Here is a 27704-nt window from a genome sequence, read left to right on the forward strand (position 1 = left end):
TTGATTTTGACCCAGGTGATCTTTGCAGTACAAAACTCGTAAAGTATCATATTTGGGTTTTCTTTTTCTTTTTCTTTTTTATGTGAAAATTTCAGATTTGGAAACCGCCAGAGCGGAGTCACTCTGTCATCCTAGCGTTTATGGCTGTTCAGATTGTAAAGAAAACATGTAGTTATCATTAGACCTTTTCTGCAGTTGGAACTAGAAAAAAAGCGTCTGTTTGGGTAATGAAAAATGGGATTTCATTTGCTGATCCAAACAGAATACCCTTGGGTGAACAATGCAGGAAAACATATAACAGTTATCTAAACAGCCCTAAACTCCAAATCTCCACTTTACAAGTAATTGCATAGTTCAGTACTCAATGTGTTATATATATATATGATGCATCTTTCCATGCATCTTTATTAATATTAATGAGAGAGAGAGAGAGAGAGAGAGAGAGAAGGAAAAAAAAAAAAAACAAATCCTCACATTTTTAGTAATATATAATAACTTTCTATATAAACTATAACTACAACCTACTTGTAGGTAACCGCACCTGCTTATTTCCAGTTGAACTCCCTCTGCACAGAGCCTCCACAGAACTCACGTAAGCTCAACCTCCAGCAGTGCGGATGATAATTCACAGATTTACATAAACTTCAAATGGTAGTGATTATAGCTTAGCTTAACCTAATGATAACAATATTTATCATGAGGCTTGCTAACAACCGTGGGGCTGGATCATGGATGCTCGTTGATCACCAGAGACCAAGCAAATCTGAACCGTATATGGCCATTGGCTGAAAATAACATCAAGCAGATGATTGCTATCCATTAGTTTCTCCTGTAGAATCCATTATCGTCCTTAAGGTTTCAACCATGGGACATTCATGGAAGGAACTGCTAGATGGACGATGTGGATTCACTGTAACCACTTGATGTGTTGATTACTGGGTGTTGAAGAACGCCCCTTTCATGATCATCAGGCATACAGATGAGCAAAGCCTCATTCAAAACTAGTTATCGAATTAGATTAAGCATAGACATATTCACTAATCAAATATATGAGGTCAAGTTTATGTAAATGATCCTGAAACGCTGCACGTTCATTACCATGGCCCAGTAAAAGTCCTTCTCAATGGCTTAGGCTTCATCCCCTTTGTTGGTGCAACCTTGGCCATCATGGCTTCCAAAATCTGGACAGAAGAAATGCAATGGATCTCACTTTTTCAAAAACATGGTTTGTTGTAAATAGTGGCCCAGGAGTGTGTTGTGAATCCAATGGTCCAGCTGATCCAGGCCAATCATCAGACAAGCCACTACGCCCAGTTGAGTGGCACATCAACAGACAGCAAGGCACTTTGAATTTTGATGTAAAACCCACCGAAAGAGACCACCAGCATGACTTTCAGAGCCCAGCACATGCAGTGAGACCTGCTTGATGAATGGTTTGGATAAGGCATGCAAGCAACCTTGGCCTATTTCTCAATGGGGTAATTAAACCGGTGGGGTGCAGTGGTGGTTCAGTATCTTGCTTTTGGTGCAACTCCCAACTGTCTGCTTGGCCATAGCGCGCTAATACAGATTGTCCATCTGGTGGGCCCCACTACAGGTGAAAATTTACAATTGGGCTGTGAACTCCAAACGGATGGCCAAATCAATCATCCACATCAGAGGGGAGAGTTCATTAAATGGAGTCTTTGCAGTTTCTTGCTGGAGTGATCCTAGCTGTCCAAATGACAAACTTCTACATGATAACTGCCATACAGGACACCAATCATATCCTCATGTGTGGTAGGGACATTCCGCCACCAAACATGGATCGATGGTCAGGCCACTAGTTATATCTCCATGTGTGGCTCAGACATGCCACCACTGAATGAATATCCCAGCTAATGGATTGGACTTTCTTTTACATATTGTTAGGCAATTATCATTTCTTTTTAGCCATCCGTGCGGAGAACACAAATCATGCATTTACCTGAACCATCCACTGAAAATCATCCTGGATTGCAGCAGATACCAAGGGACCAGCTTTCAAATGGTGCTTGCAGAAATGGTAAGGCTACTCTAGTAAGTAGGATTAGATTCCTACAAGTGGGAGCACTTTCCAGTAAGTCTGTTGTCTTCCCGATAATTTAAAACAAAAAGAAAAAAAAAATGTTCTTCATTGGGCCCAACCACGCAAATTCCCCAGCCAAAAAGTGGTCCACTCGACAGTTGAATGTGTTGAGCATGGGCCATCATAAAATATGGTCCACTCAATGTGCAGCCCTCCCATTCAAAAGTTGAGTCAGATTACACAAACTGCAGGGACCACCTAGTGAGCAGCATGGATCTTACACACCTATCCGTGCTGGCAAGTGTGCCATTCGGTAATAGAAATTGAAAAGAATTAACAACTGTACCTTCTTTTTCCTCCTGGCTTCTTCTTCCTCCTGATTCCAGTTTTGAAAAAACAAAAAATTCATTTGAATGCTAATAATTGAAGAAAAGCTCAAGATAAAGTAATGTATATGGGAAATTGTTTCCATCTTTTCCACATACCTGCTCTTTCCGGAGCCTAGCATTTTCTTCCTTCAACATCTCTAGCTCAGCCTCAAGTTCTACGGTGTATGCCTGTATATACAAATATTATATTTTTATCATTGAAAAAACACACACGCACAATAATATTACGTCATTTATCATTGAAGATAATAGCATCACGTGTGTCATGCATTATTATTTCAAGTTGCTTTCATATCCGTCAAGCATTATGGACTTGATTCATCACCATTCCAATGTTGAGCAGATGGTCGCATGCTTCAGGAACCTGACCATCCAATGGTAGGTGTGCCATGGATGGCAGAATATGCGGACATATGTTTGGTGAATCTGGACTGTCCAATACCTATTGAACCCCATCATGGCTCAGTGTGGATGGTTCAGCTAGGGGTTACCCAGGCAGCTCAGGAGGTGGCGGAGTTTGCATGGATTGGAGAGGCCTTTTCATCTTCACCTTTTCGAGGGGCTTTGAGGAAGGAACTAACACTAGAGCGGAGGCCCGGGCTCTAGTGGAAGGGGATTTCTCTTTGCGTCAACAGGGGCTTCATCAAGAGAGTATTGGAAAACAACTCCAAATCAGTGGTCGACATCCTCAATCAATACTCCCCTGGAAAATGGAGGATGTGGTACTGGTGGACTAGGGTAGCTGCTTTCAAGAGTTGCTCAAATTGAGATTGTGTTAGCCAATGACGCAGCTGATGGGCTTGCTCATCTGGGCAGCGAGCCCAGAGAGGACTGGATCTTTCTCTCCATCTCAGATCTTCCTCGCATCTACAAGGGGAGGTTGTTCCTTGACTGAGTGGGACTAGGTTCAATTAGAGAAAAGTTATCTTGTGGGTAATAGGGTGTGGTATAAGATAGGTGGACCTAGGTTATTTTTGTTCCTCTGGTCTACCCGAAGTCGGTTCCTCGTGTGTAGGTTTTTTTTCTTCTTCTTTTTCTTTTTTTGTGAATAAAATTTAGGTTTTAAAGAAAAGAAAAAAAAAACCATTGTGGCTGCTCCATGTTACAAAAAGTTCACTAAGCGGAGTCCTGTGCATCTCAGGATCCCTTTTCCTTCTTAACATGAGCTAGTCACATAATTGGTGAACCTAAACCATCAACTGGTGGACCCTACCATGGATGGCCATATGGTTGGTGAATCCAAACCATCCATATTGTAAGACCCATGATAGATGCCCACATGTTAAGAACAATGCACTAACTGGAGTCCTATACATCTCAAGATTGCCTCTTGAACATGAACTAGTCATATGATTGATGAATCTAAACCATCCATTGGTGGGCCCTACCATGGATGGCAGTATATATGGAAATACGGTTGGTGAATCCGAACCATCCATCTTCTGAGCTCCATCATGGATGGCCCATGCTACGAGAAGTGTACTAAATGGAGACCTATACATCTCAAGAATGATTTTCATTTTGAATGTGAATTAGTCACCTTGATGCCGATCCAAGGGGCACGAAGGCAAAAAATGCTCAAGCGAGTAGTAGAGAGAGAGTAGAATAAAAAAGATGATTGCTTGATTGAAAATATAGAGGGGGAAACACATTATAGATTTTTTAGGGACTCACCAAACTACAAGAGAGTACTCACTCACTTTTAAAGAGGATCCAACGATCTCACAAAGAAAGGAAAATACACCATTGTTGTTTCTCCTTTAACAAAACTCTATTTATATAGTTTAGAGTTAAAATGAGAGAGAGAGTCATTAGATGAATGTGGGAGTAGAGAGAGAGAGAGAGAGAGAGAGAGAGAGAGAGAATGGGGGAGGGAGGCATGGTGACCATTGGCCCCTCTACCTATGCTACTGCATCCATCTCCCTTATCAAGGGAACTCGTCCATGTCCTTGAGATTGGCTTGGAGATTCTCTTCCACAATTTTTTTGTCAAGATTTAGCAGCTCCTCTTCATTTGAGATAAATATCTTCGGATCCAAGCTTAGGCTTATTCTTCCATCGGAAGAGATACCGAGTGTAGGTAACTCATCTTGGTCAATGTCATTGATATTAATAATTTTGAATGACCTAATTGAAGAATGCATGCCCAAATATTCAAGACTTGGTGGAGGTTGATTTGATTAACCATGATATGAAAGGTTGGCAATGTTGAAAATGTGACTAATTTCCATTCCTCTTGAGTAATTTAAGCCAACATGCATTTGGCCCTATCTTCTTAAGGATACGGCACGAATCAATCTTCTTGTCCTTCAATTTGTGGCAATTAACCATTGAAAATTTCTCTTTTCGGCATGAATCAATCTTCTTGTCCTTCAATTTGTGGAAATTACCCATTGAAAATTTCTCTTTTCGACAGTACACTATAACCAAATCACCTTCTTTGAACTCCAAGTGACAGTGATGAACATTAACTTCTTTGTATTGAGCATTAACACTTTTTAGGTTAGCTCAAACTTGTTCTTGGACCTTTTGGATGTGGTTAACAAATTATTCAACTTCCATGCTATTCTTTTCCGAGTCAGGAAGGAATATTCGATCCAAGATATGGTTCAACTTTCTTCCACAAATTACTTCAAATGGAATCTTTTTAGTAGATCGGCACTTAAGAGTTGTTATAGGCGAATTAACTTGAGGCAAAATAAGATCCTATTGTTGTGAGCGGTCACTTACCAAAAATCAGAGTAGATCACCAATGATTGGTTAACAGCTTCAATTTGGCCTTTGATTTGTAGATGATATGCACTTGAAAATTGGAGTTAAGTACCAATGTGTTATCATAAAATTCACCAAAAGTTGCTCACAATCCGTGTTTCTCGATCAAAGGTGAAGGTACTTGGAACATCATGGAGCAAAACGACGTCTTTAAAGAAGATGTGAGAAATGTGAGAAGTATTTGTAGCATTCTTACATGAGATAAAATGTGACATTTTGGAAAAACAATTGACTATCACAAAGATAGAATCATAGGTTCATTTGCGTTCTTGGCAACCTGATCACAAAATCCATACCAATGTCTTTCAATGGATGAGTTAGGATCGGCAATGGTTGATATCAGCTATGATTTTGTTGCCTACCCTTGGCTCTTTTACCTATTATGTATTTTCGAACAAATTGTTCCACATTGTGGTTCAATTGAGGTTAATAGTAATAGTCACGAACCATAGCAACAGTCTTATCTTTAGACCAAAATGGCCCCCTAAACCACCACCATATATCTCAGTGATAACTTAGTCATATGGATCTTTTGGCACAGTAAAGTTGGTTCCCTTTGAAGAGATAATTCTCTACAATGCTAAATTTGTCATTTTACCCATTTTTACAATCTTTCCAATTTTTTTAAAAAATATTGGTCAATATTATAAATTTTCGATAGTAAATCAAATCCAATCACCTCGAAAGAAAAGGTCTTAAATAGACAAGATTTTCAACTAAGTGAATCAACTACATTATTCATGCCATTAGATTTTTGGTGAATCACAAATGTGTACTCTTGTAAGTAAAACTCTCACTTATCATGATTGCATTAAGCATCTTTTGGGCATTGAAAAAGTGGAGGGCCTCATGATTGGTGTATAATATAAACCCCTTATGCATATGTAGTAACACCAAATAATAGTGTTTAAATTATGGTGTAAAACTTAATGTTATATATGAAGTAACGTCTCTTCGGATCGTTGATTTTCTCGCTAAAGAAGGCCATTCAGTGTCTCATTTAGCTTAAGACGGTCCTAATACCGTCCTAATACCTATATCAGATGTGTCATATTCTACCTCAATCATTTCATTAAAATTTGGCAAGGTAAGCACATGTGCTTCGGTTAGCTTTCCTTAATTAAGTTGAAACTCTCTTGGACTTCTTAAGCCCAAGAAAAATATTTGACCCTTGTGCAATTGGTCATGGGGACAATAATGCTATTAAAGTTCTTTAATAAACCACCAATAAAATATCACTAAGCCATGAAAGCTTCTCACTTCCACAATTGATTTTGGGGTTGTTTTAATCTTATCCTAAGCAATGCACACTTCTTGTGATTGACGTAAAGCACTTCCCCTCGCAAAACTTGCAACATTTGATACACAGAATTTATATGCTCATGATCAGAAGAACTACATAAAAGAATATCATTAAAATAAATAAATAAATAACCACAAGTTTTCCAATAAAAGAACTTAAAAACTCGATTCATGAGTTTCATGAAGGTACTTGGTGCATTTGATCATCCAAATGGCATGAAAAGCTATTCATAAAGGTCATCCCAAATTTTAAAAGTGATTTTCCATTCATTATCCGATTAGATGTGAATTTGGTGATATCAATTTCCAAGGTCAAATTTTACAAAAACATATGCATGATTAACATATCCACATGTCATCAATTCAAAGAAATGAGAAGCAATATTTTGTAGTTATTTTATTGATGGATGGCTATCAACACACATCCTCCAAATCCTATATTTCTTAGGGATAAGGGCGGATACCGCGAATGCATTTGAGCTTTCTTGGATATGTCCTTTCTTAACAACTCTTTCACTTATCTTTGGAGTTTGGCATACTCTGTAGGCTCATGCAATAGTGGGCCAACTGTTGCAATGTGAAACCTGACACTTAATTTAGTGTTGGATGAAATGCATGGGTGGCAACCCATCCAAAATCTCTACAGGTGTAATATTAGAGAACTCTTTCAAGAGTTCCACCATGCATTTGGGTATTTCTCTCGTTTCTTCTTTAGAGATGTGGAGACAATGGTCTTTTCTCTATAAGTCTCTTCAAAATGTTTTAGAGGAAAAAAAAAAAGATTGACATGTTACCCTTTAGGAGCACGATGAGGGATTTCCTTTTAAAGAGTCCTCAACTGGCTCCTTGAAGTTGAATGATTTTTCAATTACATGGAGATTTCTAAAGAGAAAAGGGACAAACTCATGGCCTATAGGTTACAGGGTGAAGCATTGGCTTAGTGGGAACAATTTAACTTTCATGAAGCAGGCGAATGAAAGCACTGATCCACACATGGCACCGAATTAAGAAAATGATGTGGACACAATTCCTACCGACCAACTATGACCAAGTATTGTTCCAGCAATACTAGAATTGTTCGCAAGATAACCGATCCATGAGAGACTATGCCGAGGAATGTCAAACAACCATTTACTCCAAAAGCTTAAGCTGACAAAGTGTGGTGTATCAATGTATATGAAGGGAATTTATCACTTCAACACCCATGTGAGGTGGGAACTCTGCACGGGAACATATTAACGAAGGTGGAGGGACACTCACACCATAAATAGGCCGGGCTTAATTTCCCAGTCCCTGGGCCGGACCTAATTTTCCTGACCCCCCGTGGGAGAATAATATATTAGCGAGGCATATTTCCTGCTCTCGAGATTCAAACATAGGACCTTCCTCTCTAATACCATGTCAAACAAACATTTACTACAAAAGCTTAAGCTTTTGGAGTAAATGGTTGTTTTCTATCGCTTGTCCATGAAAAACAATCTGGTTGAAACTAAGTCATAGCAGGTCGCCAAATTCCCTGATGGGTTAGGTACGAAGATCCAAGATTGAGTCCAGGTGCAACCCATCTAGACAATGAATGAGACAGATAAACCAAATAGAGCCACAATTAGACCATCCTAATGCATGAAACTATGCTTCAAGCAAAGGTGACTACTATTGAACCTTCACGTGATATGCACAGTTAGGAAGGATTCTGTGGAGGGCATCCTCGACTTCTTTCAACCGTAAACTGAGATTCAGGGAGCAGCCAAGTTACACCTCAAAAATTAGCAACCAATGTTGTTAGTTCAAGTAGAAATCCTAACCCCTATGCTCAACCTCACAAGTGCTACCAATGTAGCCAACTAAGTCATCGATCCAATATGTATCCTCAAAGGTAGATGGATAATTTGGCCATTAATGATGGGGAAGTAGAAGTTGAAGATGATGATCTAGAAGTTGATGACATTGAATAAATCCAGGATGATGGTGAAGAGCATGAAACAATAATGAAAAAGATTATCCTTTTCCTCAAGTAGTGAAAACCATGAATCTACAAGATAGTTTTTTAATCCACAGAAAATAGTAAGAGAGAAAAATCAAATATTTTGTTGCATAATAATCTAAGATTGCTCGATCACATCGCTTATATGGAAGCCCAAAACTCTAATTTTAAATTATTAAAAATAGAGAAAAAAAAAAAAACTCCCAAAAGACAAAATTTGCCCAAAATGGAAATGTCAAATATACCTTACTGGAGCATTCACGAAATTATTATCAAAAACTTCTAAAAAAGACGAAAATCCTAAACCTGCAAGAATAGTGACATATGATGAAAACAAAAATTACCAAAAGTAGTATTTTTATTTTTTTTCTCTAAAATCTTAATTTTGACCCTACGAGCATTTCTCGTGAAATAGATGTCCGTAACCTGCCCCCAGAACCACCATTACACGCATAGGACCCAATTACGTTATTCCTTACATTGGAATGGGTCCGGATCTGACGAACTACTTCCAGTTTCGTTTGGGCTTCTTGTTGTCGAGTCCTTCTAAGAATGCATCTGTGGCACATCCTACATCAAAATTTATCATTGGAGGGAGGGGGTGAAGGTGACCTTTGGGCCCCTCTCCCTATCTTGTTGTGTCACACCTTATTGGGGAATCTAAACCATCCACGGGTGTATCCATGATCGCATGGTTGGTAAATCTAGACCATCCATCTTCTAGCTCTTTAATGGATGCCTCATTACAAAAAGTGCACTAACTGGAGTCTTATACATTTGTTTGGAGGTTGAAACTGACCAGTTAGGATTATATGTTCCATTTTCTTTCCTTATGATGGCCAATCCACATTGGAACCCTCCAGATAGAACTAGATGCATAAGACCATGGAATCACATGTACACTTAAGTGGCAATGAATCAACAAATCAAGATTGATACACAGAGACGGTTCGAGTTAGCCTCACTGTGCTTCTCACTCAAGAAGAATACGATCTTGCTTTAATTCAAAGGAAACGAAAAGAAGCCTAAAATTTAATGAAACCATCCCTAGTGCATGCTCACAACTAAGAATGGTTTAGATCATCTGATAGTGGCTAACCATGCACCCATATGGTCTCCACCAAGCCATATGAACACTTCGCATTTTTCCCTTAAGCAAACCTTCAAGAATGTCAAGGCTGCATTTGGATACACAAGGGACATTTGGTCAAATTTGGTCAAATGGAAATGGTAATCAAGTGATGATTTTCCTATTATCTAAGATTGAGGAACTAGACCTAAAATTGTAGTTGCATCCAACTTGAAAGGAACGTGATTGCATTTTGCAGCATTCCCAGGAACACAAAAGCCAAGGAAGTCACATTTTCTTTCTCAGAAACTCAATAATGAGCTTGAATCAAACGTGACTCAACATGACTGGAACTCACTCACTCAACACCCTTAGGTGGAGATTTATTTAAAAATAAAGGATCTTCGGGTTGTTGGGAAACTCAGTAATGACCCTGCTCAGACATGACCAGGCACGACTTTGAATCAAGTCACTCACCCAATGTGGAGATTTAGTTTTAAAAAGAAAAAAGAATGTGGAGAGTGGAATTCAAACCCAAAACTCATCCAAAGGAAGCAAGTCAATTTGAGTTATGTTTGATATTTACTTGTACTAAATTTAACTATTTTAAATATCTACTTATATTCCTAATATTTTCAGTTTAGCATAATTAAATATTGAGTCAAGTCTGTTCGAGTCTTCGAATCAATCCAAACGGACTCAACATCCGGTTGAGTTGAGTTTTCAGGGTTTTGAACTATGGCCATTGTTGGTTGCTTCTTGTTGCACCAAGAAACCACAATTCTTCCCAATTGAAAGTCTACACAAGTTGATCTGCGAGTTGAAGGGTCTCCTGCCCAATCTACATCAGAAAATTGAACTTAGGAGTAACTCCTGCATTGTACAAGATATTGCTTCTTACACACTTCACATATCTCAAAATTCAATGAACTACTTCAAGCTGGGGCTTCGTTGGATTCTGCAAGAACTGACTAACAACACCCACTACAAATGTGGTATCTAGTCTGGTAATGGCGAGTTATATCAAACTATCCACCAACGATTATATACAAGAATCTTCTATTATATACCCAACATCTACTCTCAGCTTCATATTTGCTTCAATCAGCAAAACAATTGGTTTGCAGTTCATCATTCTGAATTTTCTTAACATGCTTTAGCTAATGGATCTCTTTCATCTCAAACTGAAGTGAGAGACGTTCATCAACCGTCTATATCTCCTCAAAAGAATCTTCAATGATGATGAGATCCTCTACATACAATAAGATGATTGAGAATTTTCCATTAGTCCGCTTCACGAATAGACTAGCATCATTTACCTTTGATCTATAAAATAAAATAATAAATAATAAATAAAAAAAGACTAGCATCATTTGCACACAACAAAGCTGCATAACACCAGAAATCCTATAATCATCTCATACCATGCTCTTGGAGCTTGCTTCACATCATACAAGACCTTTTCAACTTGCAAATGTATTCTTCTTGCTTGCGAACCAAGCTGGCTGCTCCACAAAAATTTCTCAAATCCAAATCACTCATAGAAATGAATTTTTGGCGTTCATTTGCCAGAGCACTTGTATTGAATCCCATATGCTTTCGTACACCCATTTGCAAGAAATCAACTTCACTCCTCTAGGTAATGGAGCAAGATCCCATGTCTCATTCTTTTCAGGGCAAATATCTCCTCCTGCACCTGCTCTCTCCCACTTGCATCTCCTCTAGCTTCTTGAGGATAGCAACACAAGAATGTTCTTCTCTAGTTCAGTTGATCAGAAAGTTGGCGATGATATTGATCACCTAGTGAAGATTCAAAATGATGACCAGTGTGCTTCGTCTCAGGGCAAACCCACTATTCCATGTAAGGATGAAGCACATTGAAGTGCACCATCATTACATTTGAGAAAAAGATGCCAAATGGAAACACTGATCTTGTGCCCATGTCCGCTCGAGAGCAGCTTGCAATATCTCTACTTAACAACTCCCAATTTTGAAGTTTTTAAGGACTCCCAATTTCAAAGTTCATCAAGTTCTGGCAAGAACATAGCTTTTGTTGGATGGCAATGCCTCCTCTCTCCATGCATGAGGTGTGTAATGCATGAAAACATCTCATATAGGCATTGAAGCTCTAAGCATGAGGTATATCTGTTTTGTTATGATTATTGGAGTCATGCAATAGGTGAGGCCCATTTCATTTTTTGGTGCCCACCTAAATGATTGTATAGTCATTTTGTCATATTAATAAAATTACAAGTAGTGAACTCCCACCTTCCTAGAAAAAAAAAAAAGGCATAAAGTATATCTTTTTTTATTAGAAAGGCGGGAGCACACCACCCGTAACTTTGTTAATTTGGAAAAATCGCCCTACAACCATTTACGAGGGCGCCAAAAAAAAATGAAAGGGGCCTCACCTATGAGGTATATCTAGTTGCATACATATATGAGGTATCGAAGCTCTAAGCATGAGGGATGTCTGTTTTGTGCTATTTAGTGGAGTCGTGCGATAGAAAAGGCCCATTTCTTTTTTGGTGCCCCCTTGAATGATTGTACAGCCATTTGTCATACTAACAAAATTACAAGTGGTGAACTCCCACCTTTTTAGGGAAAAAAAGCATGAGGTATACCTTTTTATTTTTTAGAAAGGTGAGAGCACACCACCTGTAACTTTGTTAATTTAGAAAAATAGATATACAAGCATTCGGGTTGGTGCCAAAAATATGTCTCACCTATCAGACATGAGGTATATCTAGTTGCATACACATAGACTAAGTGTCATAAGGTGATAATATCAGGTGTGTGTTTCATGCATGACTTATACAATTGCCATGAGCTTTTCTTAAGAGAAAAAATTAAATGCACAAGTTATAATGCTCATTGGAATGTGAAGTTGTAACTAATGAAAACAAGAGAACTTCCTCTTTTAGCTCATTCGAATGAGATTATATCTCTCCGAATCTTGATTAGTTTCACTAATCAAACTTGAGGAATTAACAGTTTACATGGTGCCTACAAAATCACAATTTGATGATAATCATGATTTTTAAATTTTCCATGTCCAAATAGTCTTATACTGTTCTGAAAACTTTTCTCAACATCATATCAAGAGAATTATCAATTTCTCTAGATGAGTAACACCAGACACATCAAATGAGATGTGTTGAGGAGAAAATGGGACTTTGACAACTAAGAAATTGAGTACATAATCATCTAGCACAGAAGACCTCATGCAACCTAACTACCCATTGGACTGACTGATAAGCTGCTTATTAGCAGCCTACAAACATCATATAAAACTAAACTTAGTTCTGACCACTACAAACACAACAATAGTCAGTCCACTTGATGCTCATCCCCCATTAATACATATACCTTGGAGTTGGTATTGTCTTTAATAATGATGAAGGAAGCCATAGTGGGGTTTCCTTCTCTTAAAGAAAGCTGCATCCTCAGGGCTGACGGTGCGAAAACCCCAAAATCAGAGAATCTGTTTGGGTTCCAAGGCATTGTACTATGTAGACCACAATGAAATATGGTGGGATGATCAAAATTGTCCATCTTTTGAGTGTCCCCATCAATGTGCCAGAGTAAGAAAGATCAGCCTTCAGGGATGAAGGTGTGAAAACCCCAAAATCAGAAAATCTGTTTGGAATCCAAGGCAATCATCCCATGAAGCCCACCATGAAAGATGGTCCGATTATCAAAATTGTCCACCTTTTGAGTGTTCCCATCAATGCGATAGAGTAAGAAAGATCATCCCAGGATGGTGCATCTAGCTGACTGTGGATGGTTGTATATAAGCTGTCAATTGTCCAAAGGTACCATCAATTTGAAGGCCAGTTTACACGGTCCATACATGTCCATCCAGCCTATAAAAATGCAAGCACCACAAATGACACTTAGTCTTACACAACTAACTTTCCGTTGAATTTGGAAGTTGTCTGTTTCTTACTCGATGCCTGTTGGATGGCCATCAATAGGAGTTGCTCTATTAGAATCACCTTTGTTCTATGATTCATTTGCAATGAGCCAATGATTCTGATGGTCTGGATAGAAGCACATGTCCTTCACATGTGCACAGTTGATGGGGCGCCATGATTCTGTAAATTTAGGCAAATACACAACCATAAACCAGCCACTCAATTAGTGGAAGATCTGACATGTGCATGATCTCAGGGAAGCAAATTAGGTATTGCCCCTGCCTGTACAGAAGTCGGTACGGGCACAACTTGGCGGGATTTTATTGGATGGCAGGCTATTGTCAGAGGTGAGTCCCATGCAAAGCATGTTTGAAAGGGAAGCAAATTTGGTCAAGCTGAGGTAACACCAAATTCCGTCAGGCTGTGAAGTGGCGTCATTTCATTGGCTTGCCAAATGCTTGTCAAAGAAGGGCCCACCAACTTTCAAAAGGTTGTCGAGTATAGTACATACTCCACAGATTTTGACAGGCCAATGAAATGGTGCTACGTCACGGCCTGACGCAACTCGTTGTTACCCTAGCCTGACCAAAATTGATCCCCGTTGAAAGTTGTTCTTTTGAGTATGACATACGCAACCAGGACCCATCTCTTACAACAACCTACCATCCAATCAAATCTCGCCATATCATGCTATACCAACTTCAACACATGCAGGGGTAGTACCCAATCCTCGTCCTCAACTCACAATTCCCTTATCCAAGGATCTGCACCCAAATTTGACACATGGCATAACCCATGATTCATACTATTCAGTGGATTGGTACCACTGGGGTAGTACTCAATCCTTGCCCTCAACTCACAATGCCCTTATCCAAGGATCTGCACCCAAATTTGACACATGCATAACCCATGATTCATACTATTCAGTGGATTGGTACCACCTTGGAAGGATTGCTGCCTGCAAATCACATGGATTGCATAATCCAATCCTACCCACAAAAGGTTGTCAATACTCCTCACTCCCCTCCATTTACAGGTTAGATTGTAAAGATCATCTGCCCATCTGAACGGAACCCCTTACTGCACTCGCTTGCATGAGAGGAGAGTAGCGGGGTGCCGTCCCTATAGGGACCCTCCAGGAGCAGAGGGAGAGTTATTTCTGCTGGTGTAGGAGTTGAGAATGCAGGGCATCCTAGAGAGGTTAGTAGAGGGAGATCGCCACAAAAGAGGAGGAGACCTGCTCTTCAAATTCCAGGCAGTAAATCAAACGGATTCAGCATTTTTGCTGGGAATCTTCCATTCAACTGTTCTCATCAGGATTTGTTGACCATATTTCAAAGATATGGGAAAGTCACGGATGTTTACATCCCTACCTTTCCAGATTCCATACGCCCAAGGGGTTATGCATTTATCAGATTCCTATATGAATCTGAGGCGAGAGCGGCAATGGGTATGCTGGATGGGCAGAGAATAGATGGAAGAATAGCATCAGTCAAAGTGGCCAGATCTAGGGTTCCAAAGCAAGACGATCGTCCTCAAGAGAAGCAGCAGCAATCGATCCATATACCAAGGCCCTCGAGGTCCTATGCAGGAGTAGTGATGAACGAAAGAGGGCCCAATATTCAGCCTGTTAATAGAGGGGACAGACCTAAGGTAGATGGTGAGGAAGACCTTATAACTGTTTCGGATGGACAAGCAGTAGCAATCAAGCTGGAGCAGCTGAAGTTAGGGCTGGTTGGAGTTGCGACAGATCAGTCCACCTCCATTCTAAGGCTAACGGCAGCCATCAGAGCTTCCAAATTTATGGCCTCTGCAATTGATGTGGTAAGAATCTCCCCCTCTAAATTTCTGATCGTTCTTAAATCAGCTGAGGAATATTCAGAGTTCTTGCAAGATGGGCAGCTTCACCTCCAAATGGGGCTCGATAAAATATTTCCATGGTCCCCAAATGATGCAGAGATGGGAGAGGGCAGCTGGATTCGGCTTTTTGGAATACCCTCACATGCCTGGCTTGAATCTGTGATGCTTGATTCGGGGAGTTACTTACTTTGGTAAGGTCCTACAGATTGATTCATGTTGCAGGTTTGGGTTATTCCAAATGTATGCTAGGATCAGAGTTAAATTCGGGGGTGTAAATCTCAAGCAGGTTCTGAAACTACAAGTGGGAGAATCTCTTTACCCTGTCCATGCTCATGTTGAAGTTGATACTCCTCTAGGAGAGAAGGCCTCTAATGCCTCAACTTTCCCGACAACAACAACAGAAATGACCAAAGCTTGGGTCAATAGGAGATTCAGGCAAGATACGGCTAGTGGCCCAAACACAGATAATAACCAGTCTACTCCCCCTCAAACTGCTCGACGAAATGACGCTGTCAACTCGATTACAGATATCTCATTCCTAGGTACTGCTAGGAATCAGGTTGCTGCCACTAGTGGAGGTAGGCAACTGATCATACCCCCATCCAATGATATCGATAGACTCAAGGGAGTCGGCCAATCTCAAGCAGGTATCACAGCGGAATGCGATGATTTCCCAGGGGAGCTTTGCTCCACCCCTGGAGAATAGGAAGATGCCTCCACCAGGAAAACAGGCTGGGAGATATGCAATTGGGTCTCGCAAGTGTGTGATACTCCAGTGGGTAGAGGAAGAAGCAGGGCAAGATCCGAGGGTAGCTCTCCATTGGCTTGTGTTCTGCCTAGTCCAATTTCCAGACCCACTATTCTAGAGGGTAGACAGAGGGAGGACGGGACAGTGAGGGCATCTGAGAGATCTCACAACTCTCACAACATCCAGGACAACAGCAAACTAGAATTGGAGATCGATTTATCTCCTTACTTTGAAAAGGAAAGGTATACTGAAGAGTAGAACGAAAGACTTCATAGCCATACGCTCCCAGCCTAGAGAGTCCAGGAGTCTCATGAACAGCCTATCAATGCAGAAGACAAGGGACAAGGGATGGTCAGTATAACCTCAGACCCCCAGATGACCAGAGCAGATCAGATCTACTTCTGGATTCCCAGGAAAGGAATGCTAGCGACCAAAACATAGATAGCCAGGTGCAAGAAGATAATCCAGGGCTGTCTCAGCCAAACAAGCTGCTAGAAGTTCATCTATCTCAGCCCAAGAAACAACCAAGGCGGGTGCTGGTGGAGCTGGGGAATGGAGAATGGTATAGTAGACTGAGAAGACTAAAGAGAAGGGCCATGAACTCAGGCTGTGTTACAGATGGATAAAGTCCTGATTTGGAATGCCTGAGGGGTGGGTAATACCCCGAAAATTAGGGCGGCTAAGAGAATTATCAGAAAATCAAACCCTTGGTTAGTGGCCATTCTGGAGCCGATGGTAAGGGAGGATAAGCAAGTTGGGATTGGCCTTAAACTCGGATTTCACTCCTCTATATCAAATTCGGCGGTAGGAGGAAAAATATGGGTTTTCTATAAAAAACCAAATCCATGTAAATGTCCTATCCTCTTCTAACCAGATGTTCTCTTTAAGTGTTTCCTTACAGGTCAATCAAGCTCCTATCCTTTTATCCATTGTCTACGCTAGTTGTGGGAGAGTTGTCAGGAGGCTGTTATGGGCAGACATGGCAGCGATCAGCAGAACAGTGCAGGGCCCATGGGCTGTTTGTGGTGATTTCAACGCAATGTTGGAAGCGTTAGAAAGATTGGGGAGTAGGAGAGGAGCTGACTCGAGTTCGCTTGAATTTGCTGAAGCTGTCAACAACGCAAGGTTTCTCGATGTGGGCTTCACAGGCAATAGGTTCACCTGGAGCAATAATTAGGCTGGAACCGCCAGATCATGGGCTAGGCTGGATAGAGTGCTTATCAATGGGAACTGGATCAACTTATTTCGGCGGTTTAGAGTGGAGCATCTCCCGAGGGTATCCTCCGACCATGCCCCACTGTTACTTGTCTTCCCAAGGGAATCTACTTTGGTCCCTTCCCCTTTTAGATTCCAAAGAATGTGGACTTTCCACAGATCCTTTCAGCAGGTGGTAAAGACGGCCTGGGAGGGCCAACTCTCAACTCAGCCTATGATAAACCTTCAACTCAAACTAAGGAATGTCAAGAGGGCCTTGAAGTGCTGGAATCGGGAAGTGTTTGGGAATGTGTTTCAGCAGGTCAAAGCAGCAGAAAACGCGGTGGAGGAGGTGGAAGAAATGATGCAATCTCAGCCGAGATTGGACTACTCCAATGGAGTGGCATTGGCTAGGCAGAAATTGGTCAAGGAAGAACTCTTGGAAGAGGTCTACTGGAAGCAAAAAGCGAGGATTTCCTGGTTAAATGAAGGGGATTGAAATACGAAATTCTTCCATGCGACGGACCAAGAGAAAATCAGAAGAACAGAAATCAGCTCCATCATGTCTGACGAGGGCAACGTCATCTTTGGTCAGCAATCTCTTAAGGTGGAAGTAGTTAAGTTTTTCGAAATGGCTTTCAGGGGAGAAAACTCCGCATCCGACCCCACCATTCTATCTTCCATCCTTCAGCTTGTAACGAGCAATGATCATGAATTGTTGACAGCCCCCCCAACCCTCCCTGAAGTTTTCCAAGCAGTAAGTGCCATTCCAAAAGACGGGGCCCCGGGCCCGGATAGCTATTCGAGAGGGTTCTTCACGTCTTGCTGGCCGATTATTGGGCAGGACATTCTGAAGGCAGCAGAATTCTTCTTCGAAGGAGGTGATATCCCAAAAGCTTTCACATCCTCTCTTACCTACCTCATTCCAAAGACTAATTCGGCTTCTTCATTCGCAGATTACAGACCGATTAGCCTATGTAACTGCATATACAAGATCTTCTCCAAGATCCTCACATCTAGGCTCAGCAAAGTTCTGCCTAACTTCATCTCAGCCAAACAGGGGGCGTTCATTCGGGGCCATTCAATTGTGGAGAATGTTGTCCTAGCGTAGGAACTACTCAGGGAGATCAACCGAAAGGTGAGGGGTGGCAACATTTTTCTAAAACTTGATATGGAGAAGGCCTATGACAAAGTTGATTGGGGGTTCTTAAAGTCGGTGCTGAGCAACTTCGGGTCCAGCAATAGGTGGATTTCCTTGCTAGAAAAATGATGGAGCAACAATTGGTTCTCAGTTCTACTTAATGGAGAAGCGGCTAGTTATTTTAAGCGACCAGGGGTCTGCGCCAGGGCAACCCGCTGTCACCTGGCTTATTTATTATAGCGGCTGAAGTATTAAGTAGAGGTTTTAAATCCATCATAGAGAGACGGATCTGCCACCCATTCAAACTCATGCAGGGCTGCCAGGTTATCTCTCATTTGCTCTTTGTAGACGACACCCTTTTATTTCTGAACGGGAGGTGTGCGTCCATTCAGGGTGCTTTAACCTTCCTCACTTCTTATCAAAAGGCATCCGGGCAGCAAATCAACTTCAACAAGAGCTCGATCATGTGCTCTAGTAAGTGGTCAGATAGGAGAATCAGGGCCGTGGAAATACTATTGGGATTTCCTAAAGCCGGGGCAGGTATGAAGTATTTGGGCGTTCCTATCAAGACGGGCAAGTTTAAAAAAATCATATTTTGGATTCCTCCAAGACAATCCAATGCAAAATAAATGGGTGGAAGGCCAGGTTTTTGTCCCAAGCTGGGAGGGTGGTTTTGATTAACCACATCTTCGATTGTATCCCAATTCATGTGCTTGCAGCATCCCCAATTCCAGTGGGTGTCCTTGATGAGCTAGAGAAAAGGTTCTCCAACTTTCCATGGGGCTGGGCCGAAGGGAAGCAGAAATTACACTGGATAAGCTGGAAAAAGATCTGTAAGCCGATCAGCGAGGGTGGGTTGGGGAGGCTGGGCCGATGGGAAGCAGAAATTACACTAGATAAGCTGGAAAAAGGTCTGTAAGCCGATCAGCGAGGGTGGGTTGGGGATTAGGCCTTTGAGGGAGATCACAAAGGCCCTAAGGTTGAAATTGGCTAGGGAAGCCAAGGTTTGGAATGTCAAAAGCCAATGGGCAGAGCTGATGAGGTCAAAACACCCTCAGGATTTCAGCATTGCTGTCGGGACCAGATTGCAGTGGTCAGCCTCCCCTTTATGGACCAACATCAGGAATCTCTTTCCCCTCCTCCAGTAGAACCTTCAATGGCAGGTTGGGTATGGGGATATCAATCTATGGGACAAAAACTGGACAGGACTGGGGCCGCTGGCTACCCAGGCCGAGTCCCACATTCCTGTCTCTCTCAGGGGGCTAAAAGTCAGCGATCTGATTGGGAAGAACAGTCCGCTACCTCCCTCCTCTGCCTTCTCATTCGTGCCGCAGCAGGTGATTGCGTCCATCTTCTCAGGAGGATTTGCTACATCTGATGAGCCAGATCAGTGCTTCTAGCCCTTGGACTCCTCAGGTCGGTTTTCAATGAAGTCAGCGTGGGGTCTCTGTAGATCCAAAGCCAATCAAAGGAGCTAGGCTAAGGATGTTTGGCATGGCAAGCTTCCACCGAAGATAGCCACATTCGTGTGGAGATTGATTCAAGGGGCCATTCCAGTCGATGAGAGAATTCAAGCCAGAGGTGTGAAACTCGCATCTATGTGCGAATGCTGCGTTAAGGATTCTTCCACCCCTCCAACAATCGAGTCCTTCGACCATCTCTTCCTTCATGGCGTGCTCACTTCTGCAGTTTGGAAGCATTTTGGTGATTGTTTTGGGCTTCCTACATTACGGGCCCACTCAATTGAAGCAAGGATTAAGCAGTGGTGTTTGGTGGAACTGGGAAACAGCAATGTGGCTAGGAGGAAATTCATCCCAACTCTGGTTCTTTGGGAGATTTGGAGGGCTAGGAAATCCAAGAAGATGGGGGGTAAGGCTGTCTCCAATGCGGCCACCATAGCCCGGGTTAAATGGTGGTTGGATGCTCTTTGCCCAAGGGAGGGGCAGCGGCCTCAGCGTGTCGATTTTGAAGTAGTCAGGTGGGTAAAGCCAAAGGAGGGGTGGGCTAAGCTAAATTTAGATGGGTCAACTTGTGGGAACCCAGGGCCTTTGGGTGGTGGAGGAATTTGCAGAAATGCGGAAGGCAACCTCCTTTTTGAGTTTTCGATGGGGTTCAGTGAGGGTTCCAGCAACAAGGCGGAGATTCGCTCGGTATGGAATAGCCTTTCCATGTGCCTCAGCCTGGGTCTGTCCAGAATTGAGGTGGAATAAGATTCCAAATTTGTGATCGACCTCCTTTGTGGGAGCTCAAATTCAAGCTAGGCCTAGAAACACCGGATCAAGAGAATAGAGGCCCTTATAAATCGGGGGTCTTTCTCTTTTCGCCATATCTCGAGAGAGATTAACGGTCCTCCAGATGGTTTGGCTCGTATTGGGAGCAGCTCACAACAGAATTCTTCTTATTGGGTTTTGTTCGATCTCCCCAAGGAGATTAGGGGGTTAATCGTGCTTGACAAATCCGGGTTAGGGGCCATTAAAAAGAAATCTTAGGGATTCATTGAGTAGTTTTTTCGATTTTTTCATATGATAGGCTCTCTTCATGTTTTTGGGTGGGAGCCCGAATCCTATCTAGTCCATGTAAAGTTCATATTCTAGTTTAATATAATCTAATCCATTTTCCAAAAAAAAAAAAATGCGAAATACTTCTATCCTAGAATGGACCCACCCAAAAAATACCACTCCCAATTAGGTGGCTAGTAGGCCCCTTGTAGTAGTATTAGTTTTCTGTCGCCGGGAAGGGTGTGAGGAGGAAGATCACTATCTTCCTCAAGTGATTAAAACCTTGAATCCACAAAGGTATTTTGTTGAATTAACAAGGAGAGAGAGAGAGAGAGAGAGAGAGAGAGAGAAGTCGAGTTTATTGAATGATGCCTAATGTGCATAATTTCTCCATTATACCACTAATAAAAATAAAAATAAAACCCCAATTCGTAATTACCAAAAATAGCTCAATTCGAACCCTCCTAATAGATGACCTATATTCCTACTAGACTTCGTGGTTTCCGACCACATAGTAAGTGTCCAATTTGGCCCAATCATGTTATTCTCCTAACTTTTCTAAACCCTTTTCATGTTGGGCACAACTTCTACAACTCAAAGATCAAAAGTTATACTCGAACTAAAACTTACTATTTATAGTAAAAAATTAAACTAAACAGGACTTCTAATCGTTAATCTGATGGAATCTCACAAATCCGGCGTGGGCAACCCAACGTAGTTCGTTAGTTTTCTTAAGTAGGTCCTCCTACCCCAAAATCATATATAATATGTCGAAAAACTCATCCAGTTTTGTGAGATACAACTGATTTAAGGTTTTGACGGTCTCCAATCGCGGTATCGGAAACCATTATTTAACAGTAAACTTGTTAATTGCCCAGCTATCGACACACATGTGTCAAGTCCCATCTTTCTTCGGCGTTAATAAAGCTATCATGGGGAATGGGCTCATGCTCTCGCTCAGAAGACCCTTATGGATCAATTCCTCCACCTGCTCCTGAAATATCTCACACTCTTTCGAACTCATTCGATAGTGAGGGTAGTTGGGCAAGCTAGCCCCAAGGACGAGATCTATGTAATGTTAGATGTCCCATATGGGGATCAATCCATCTAGAAACTCTTCGGGCCAGATTTCTTTAAATTCGTTCAGCAACAGCATTATGCTTGAGGGAATGTCTAAGGGCTCCGATTCCTTACCCTTTACCACCATGGCGTACACCTCATCGGTTTTCTTGGATTCCTCCACAAAATACCAAATGCATAGGAGGGAGCTCCCTTCCACTTTAGAAGCTTCAGGGTGGTTCTCCAATGCTAGAAAGGCAAGGATTGTCTTACGACCGTCCTTGACGAAGACATTGTCTCGTCCTCAGTAGGTCGTATTATGGTCTAATATATTGTCATTGCCGACAGAGTAACATATAGCATGCTTCCATGTCGACCACATCACTAAGTACTTGATCTTTTCCACCATCACCTTTGAGATGATGTTCTCACTACTATCATTGTCTATAATTACATCATAGACCTTGCCATTGATGGTACACTATGTGCGAAATAAATTATGCCACCGTGGATGCACTTCCTTGGAGTGTACAATAACTACCTCACGACCAAGGATTCTCCATGATCCTCGGCTAACTATTCTTCATCACTGACTCCTTTTAGTGGCTTGTTTATCCTCATCAAATCCAAGGCCTTCTTTCGTTAGCTCACCTTCAGCACCCCATCATTAATGGCCAAGTGACCTATGGGGCATTGAGGGCAGGTGTTTGATAAGTGGCCCGGTTGGCCACAGCGATAACAATAGTCCAGCCTTGGTCAACCATAAGGATTTGGAATCCTGCTCAGACCCACTGCTATAGGCACTGCATGTTGAGGCCTAGATGGACCATTCCCCGTGGCACGATTTCCGGTTGTAGGAGGTTTAGGACACCATCCTACTGGTTCCTTTCCTTTGGCCAACGCTAAATCCTGCGTGGGACCTGTCATGGGGGCTCAAGTCAAATGATAAAGCCAAGTAGGGACTCTTGCAAGATGCATTTCTGCCCTACCCGCCGACTGAACCGCTTCATCCATGGTCCCGACCGGGTGCATCTGAACTCGATCCTGAACTTTTGGTCGTAAATTGCCTATGAACCATGTTACCTTCTACGATTCAGTCTCTAACAAATCATTCCTCTTTTCCAACCGCTAGAATTCTTCGGTAATTTGTGACGCTTTGATTCCCCTATTGGAAATTTTGGTATTACCGGAAAAACACCTGCTTGTAATCACTAGGGAGGAATCATGATCGAGGAAGGCGTCTCATTCGTGGCCATGATCGGATGGGTGCCTTGTTCTATCGGGCACATGAGAGCTGTAATTACTCCCACCATGCAGAAGCATCAGATTTCAATTTGAATGCAACCAACTTCACTTTCTTTTCTTCTGCCACGTCCATGTAATCAAAATACAACTCTACTTTGGCTAACCAATCGAGGAAATCTTTTCTACGTAATAAGCCATTAAAATTGAGAAGTTTAGCTTTACCTCAATCGTCTCTTTTAACACGATCTAGTCAATTGTCTCCCTGGACCGGCCTTTGGGCAATGATGCCACCGACGTCCTCGCCGTTGGAAGTCAACTCATCTAAGATAGCCTTGTGATTTGCCTTTAGAAGCACTCTACAAAAAATGAGGTTGTCCCATATAGTGATCACAAGCGGCTGAGCATCACCTTGAGATCGGGGCGAAATTAGTGCATCCGCAATATAGTTAAGGGTTGCTGCAACCCTTGCATGGTCAACTGACTCTCCCGGTGGAAAGCTTTCATTCTTTTCGATAGATAATGATCCCTAGATCACTGTCCACAAGATTTTGGTCCATTTCGTCGTTAATTGCTATCGGCCCAAGGGAAGTCCTCTCTCTGTTACCACTTGGCGTAGGGAGGGATGTGATGGGGTCGATCACCGTCTTCCTCAGGGGATAACTACTCCGAATCCATGAAGCTCTCTGGACTCCTTAGAGAGCTTCCTCGAATCCACGAGGGATAAAAGCATGAATAATTCCTAATAAATTCGAAATAATTTGATTGATGATAAAAATAAAATTTTTAAAATTTTTAAAAAAAAAAATTGAAATTACAACTCTTTAAATAACCTAAGATGGATTTTTTGACTTAAGACTCCAACTCGAACACCCTAGAACATGACTTACTACAAATATTAAGCTTACTATTTATAGATGACCTCTATTCCTACTGAACTTCGTGGTTTTTGGCCGAAAATAGTAAGCATCAAATTTGGCCAAACCACATTATTCTCTTAACTTTTCTAAACCATTTTCAGGTTGGGCACGACTTATACAACTCAAAGGATCAGAAGTTATACTCAAACTAAAACTTACTATTTATAGTAAAAATGAACTAAATGGGACTTTTGACCATCAATCTGATGGAATCTCGTAAATCCGGCATGGGCAACCTAGCATATTAGGGTTGGTTGGCTTAAGTAGGTCCTCTTATCCCAAAAATCATACATAATATGTCGAAAAACTCATCCTGGTTTGCAAGATTCAACTAATTTAAGGTTTTAACGGATCGGATCGTTTCCACCTCCGATCGGGCCTTCTCTGGTCCAGATTTGCCATGAAAGTTTCTACGACCCACTCTACATTTGTTTGTCTTCAACTGCAATTTTTCCACCATTCTTCGACACGAGGTTCTCACTACTCCTGCCATCTATGATCAAATCACAGGCCCTTTGTGTCACAATGTACCTCATTCCAAAGATGTTGTGCCACTACAGATCTATCTCCACTTTTGGCTTGTACAACAACTTCCATACGATCAGAGTAGTGGCCTACGATTGACCATTATTGGGTGGTGGCCTACGATTCATCACCAATGTGCACCACTAACATGATGATCACAAGCCTCATCACCGATCTCATGTTGTTAATCATTACAAACACGGATTTTTCCTAAAGCTTTCATCAAACGGTCAATCATTTCCTGCAATCCTTGCATAGCTCGTAAATTATCCCATTGGAAAGCTACAAACACTACATCTGTCGTAAGATTATTCCTTGGAGCACCGTCCATGGGTTTGTTGCACGCATCATCGTTAAATGCCATCGCACCGAGAAAAAGCCTCGCTCTAATACCAACTGACGTGGGGAAGGGTGTGAGGAGGAAGATCATTGTCTTCTTCAAGTGATTAAAACCTTGAATCCACAAGAAAACAATAATAATAATAATTTTTTTAAAAAAAAAACAAAAACAAAAAAAAACAAACAAAAAAAAAAAACAAACAAAAAAGCAAAAGAGGAGAAAACTTGAGTTTATTGAATAATGCCTAATGTGTATGATTTTTCCATAACACCACTTAATAAAGGAAAAATAAAATCCTAATTCGTAATTACCAAAAATAGCAAAATTCAAACCTTAGTTGAAAGTTACACAAAATAATAAAACTCATCTAAAGTCTAATTTACTAAAAATAGAAAATCCAGATAAACCTTAATAGAGGAGTCCTAGCATGATTACAAGTATTTTTTAAAAGAGATGTAGATCTAAATCTCTAAAAATAAGGAAATATGACAAAAACCGAAACTACAAAAAATAGTAAATTTTCACTATAATTCCATTTTGAAGTGGAAGCGTACGCTTTCTCAAGAAATGGAAATATGTGACCCACTTTTGTGGCTCAGTTGACCCTGGATGGCCCGTCATGGTAAAGATTGATAGGTCGTGCATCTTTTAAAGATACCTAGATCAAAAGTTATGGCCAATTTACGATTCACATTTCAAATGGCAATTTCTCCCGTTCAGATTGAATTTCTTCAAACCAGACACACTTGGGGCTCAGTTACATCACGTGCTATGTAGGATTGCTGGCCCTATGTTGGATTGTTGGGCCTAGATGTGACAAACTACTTCTGCTTCCATTTGGTTTTTTTTTTTTGGTTGAGTCATGCTATGAATGTATCTTTGTGACATCTAATCAAAGCCCATGGCCTCTATATGTGATAACTTTGCAGTTATGTCAGACATACAACCTGTAACCCACCGTATATATGATGTCTCCAGTAATCAGGTGGGCCACTATCCTGCATATCTACAGAAACAATGAATGCTTAAAAATATTATTCTGGAATGCTCGACCCGATGCCATCCACATTGACCCTTGGGCATTTTTTCTTAGTGACCCAGGCCATTGATATGGGCTGTTAGTTCAGCAGACAGCAATTCAGACTAGAGACATCATGGACCCCACTCTGGAAAACACTGGAAAATGCCAGCAGTGGTCCGTGTAAATGAAAGGACCAAAATACAACAACTAGGACGTGTGAATCTAGGAAATTTCCAGCGACTGGAGCAACCACAATCACCATATAAAAGGCTTGTATTACTAAACCATGAAAATAGATATTACTAAACCATGAAAATAGATACTTTCAACTACAGCATTGTATGATTCATATGAACGGATCCACCTGATTTTGGTCCAAGTAAACTATATTGTGGGCCCATGATCAACGGATCATGTGGTGGCACTATTATCATGTTAGCACGTATAGCCACATGACATGTGTGTGTGTGAGAGAGAAAAAGGAGATATCCATACCTGTTTCCTGGCACGTGATCTGGCCGCAGACTCACGGTTCTTGATCATCCTCCTCTGCCTCCTCTCCACCCCCTTCTCCAAAGGCTCCCCATCTGCCCCCCTCTTCCTACTTCCACTCCCTCTCATCACCCCTCCACTCCCTCCCACTCCCATTTCCATCCCAAACTGACTCACTGAGTTATCCATTCCCTGACTCGCCCCACCACACATTCCATCCGACGGCACCGGACTCACCGGCGATCCACACCCCACCCCAAAACCTCCCGCAATACCACCCCCATTTCCCATCCTCCCCCCAAAACACCCCCCTGGAAAACCACCATTCCTCCCCGCATTCCCACCAAAATTCGACATCCCCTCCCCAATAACCGCACCGGCTTGCTGCTGAGGAAACGCTTGGTATGCCTGAATACTGCCTGCTGCACCACCTTTAGCAGTATTCCGGTGATCCGCATATCCATAACCCATAACATTTCCAGACACTGCAAATTCCTGTTCCACGCCATTATTATTCCGAAAATACCCAAACGGCTGCTGCTGTTGCTGTGAAGAAGACGAACAGCCTTCCCGAACTACCCCGGCCTTTATCAGAAAATCCTCAAGCGTCATCTCTCCAAACGTCGGCTGGCGAGCGGCATTTCCATGATTTCCATCATTTGGGTGGTTATTATTAGTATTGCTATGAGTAGAATTCGACTGCGGCGGCAGGTTTCTGTCTCTGTGGATTTCAGACCAGACCTCCTCAACTGTTTTTCTGCTGAGTGGGGCAGGGATGGTGAGGGAGCCTTGCCTGTGCAAGCTGGGCTGGCGGGTAATGGCTGTTGGCGTTTCTCCATCGTTGGGATTTGACTGTGCAGCCTCCATCGCTGCCGCCACGGCCTGGCTCTCTTCGACGGTCCAGATGTTCGCAATGAACTCGTCCATGTTCATGGAGCCAAAGTTCTTCCCTGGCTCGCAGACAGTGTGCTGGAATTCATCCAAGGTGAGGGAATAGACCGAGGATTGGCGCACCAGATTGGTGTTAGACTGTTCTTCTGGACAAGGGGCGGCGGTGTCGAGTGGCGAGACAGGAACGGCTTCGGATGAAGAAGCCATGAGAGTATTTTTGGAAATGAATTTTGGGTTTTCTTCTTTTCTGTTGATTTTTGTTGCTTGTATCCGGAGCTTGCTCAGCTGGGATT

At 41.9% G+C, this 27704-nt stretch overlaps 1 protein-coding gene across 1 annotated transcript in view; it reads right to left on the reverse strand.

The window, feature by feature from the left end:
- Positions 1 to 274: 274 nt before the first annotated feature.
- LOC131234749 (protein ABSCISIC ACID-INSENSITIVE 5-like) overlaps positions 275 to 27704 on the reverse strand; it is a 48681-nt gene continuing 21251 nt past the window's right edge. The window contains exons 2-5 of the mRNA XM_058231690.1: positions 26524 to 27704; positions 2533 to 2604; positions 2394 to 2423; positions 275 to 1181 (exon numbers count right to left, since the gene is read on the reverse strand). Coding sequence (XP_058087673.1) covers positions 1095 to 1181; positions 2394 to 2423; positions 2533 to 2604; positions 26524 to 27618 — 1284 coding nt within the window. The 5' untranslated portion in view covers positions 27619 to 27704 and the 3' untranslated portion in view covers positions 275 to 1094. The remainder of the gene's footprint in view (positions 1182 to 2393; positions 2424 to 2532; positions 2605 to 26523) is intronic.

The sequence above is a fragment of the Magnolia sinica genome, chromosome 19, assembly GCF_029962835.1.
Source record: "Magnolia sinica isolate HGM2019 chromosome 19, MsV1, whole genome shotgun sequence".
NCBI classification, from domain to species: Eukaryota; Viridiplantae; Streptophyta; class Magnoliopsida; order Magnoliales; family Magnoliaceae; genus Magnolia; species Magnolia sinica.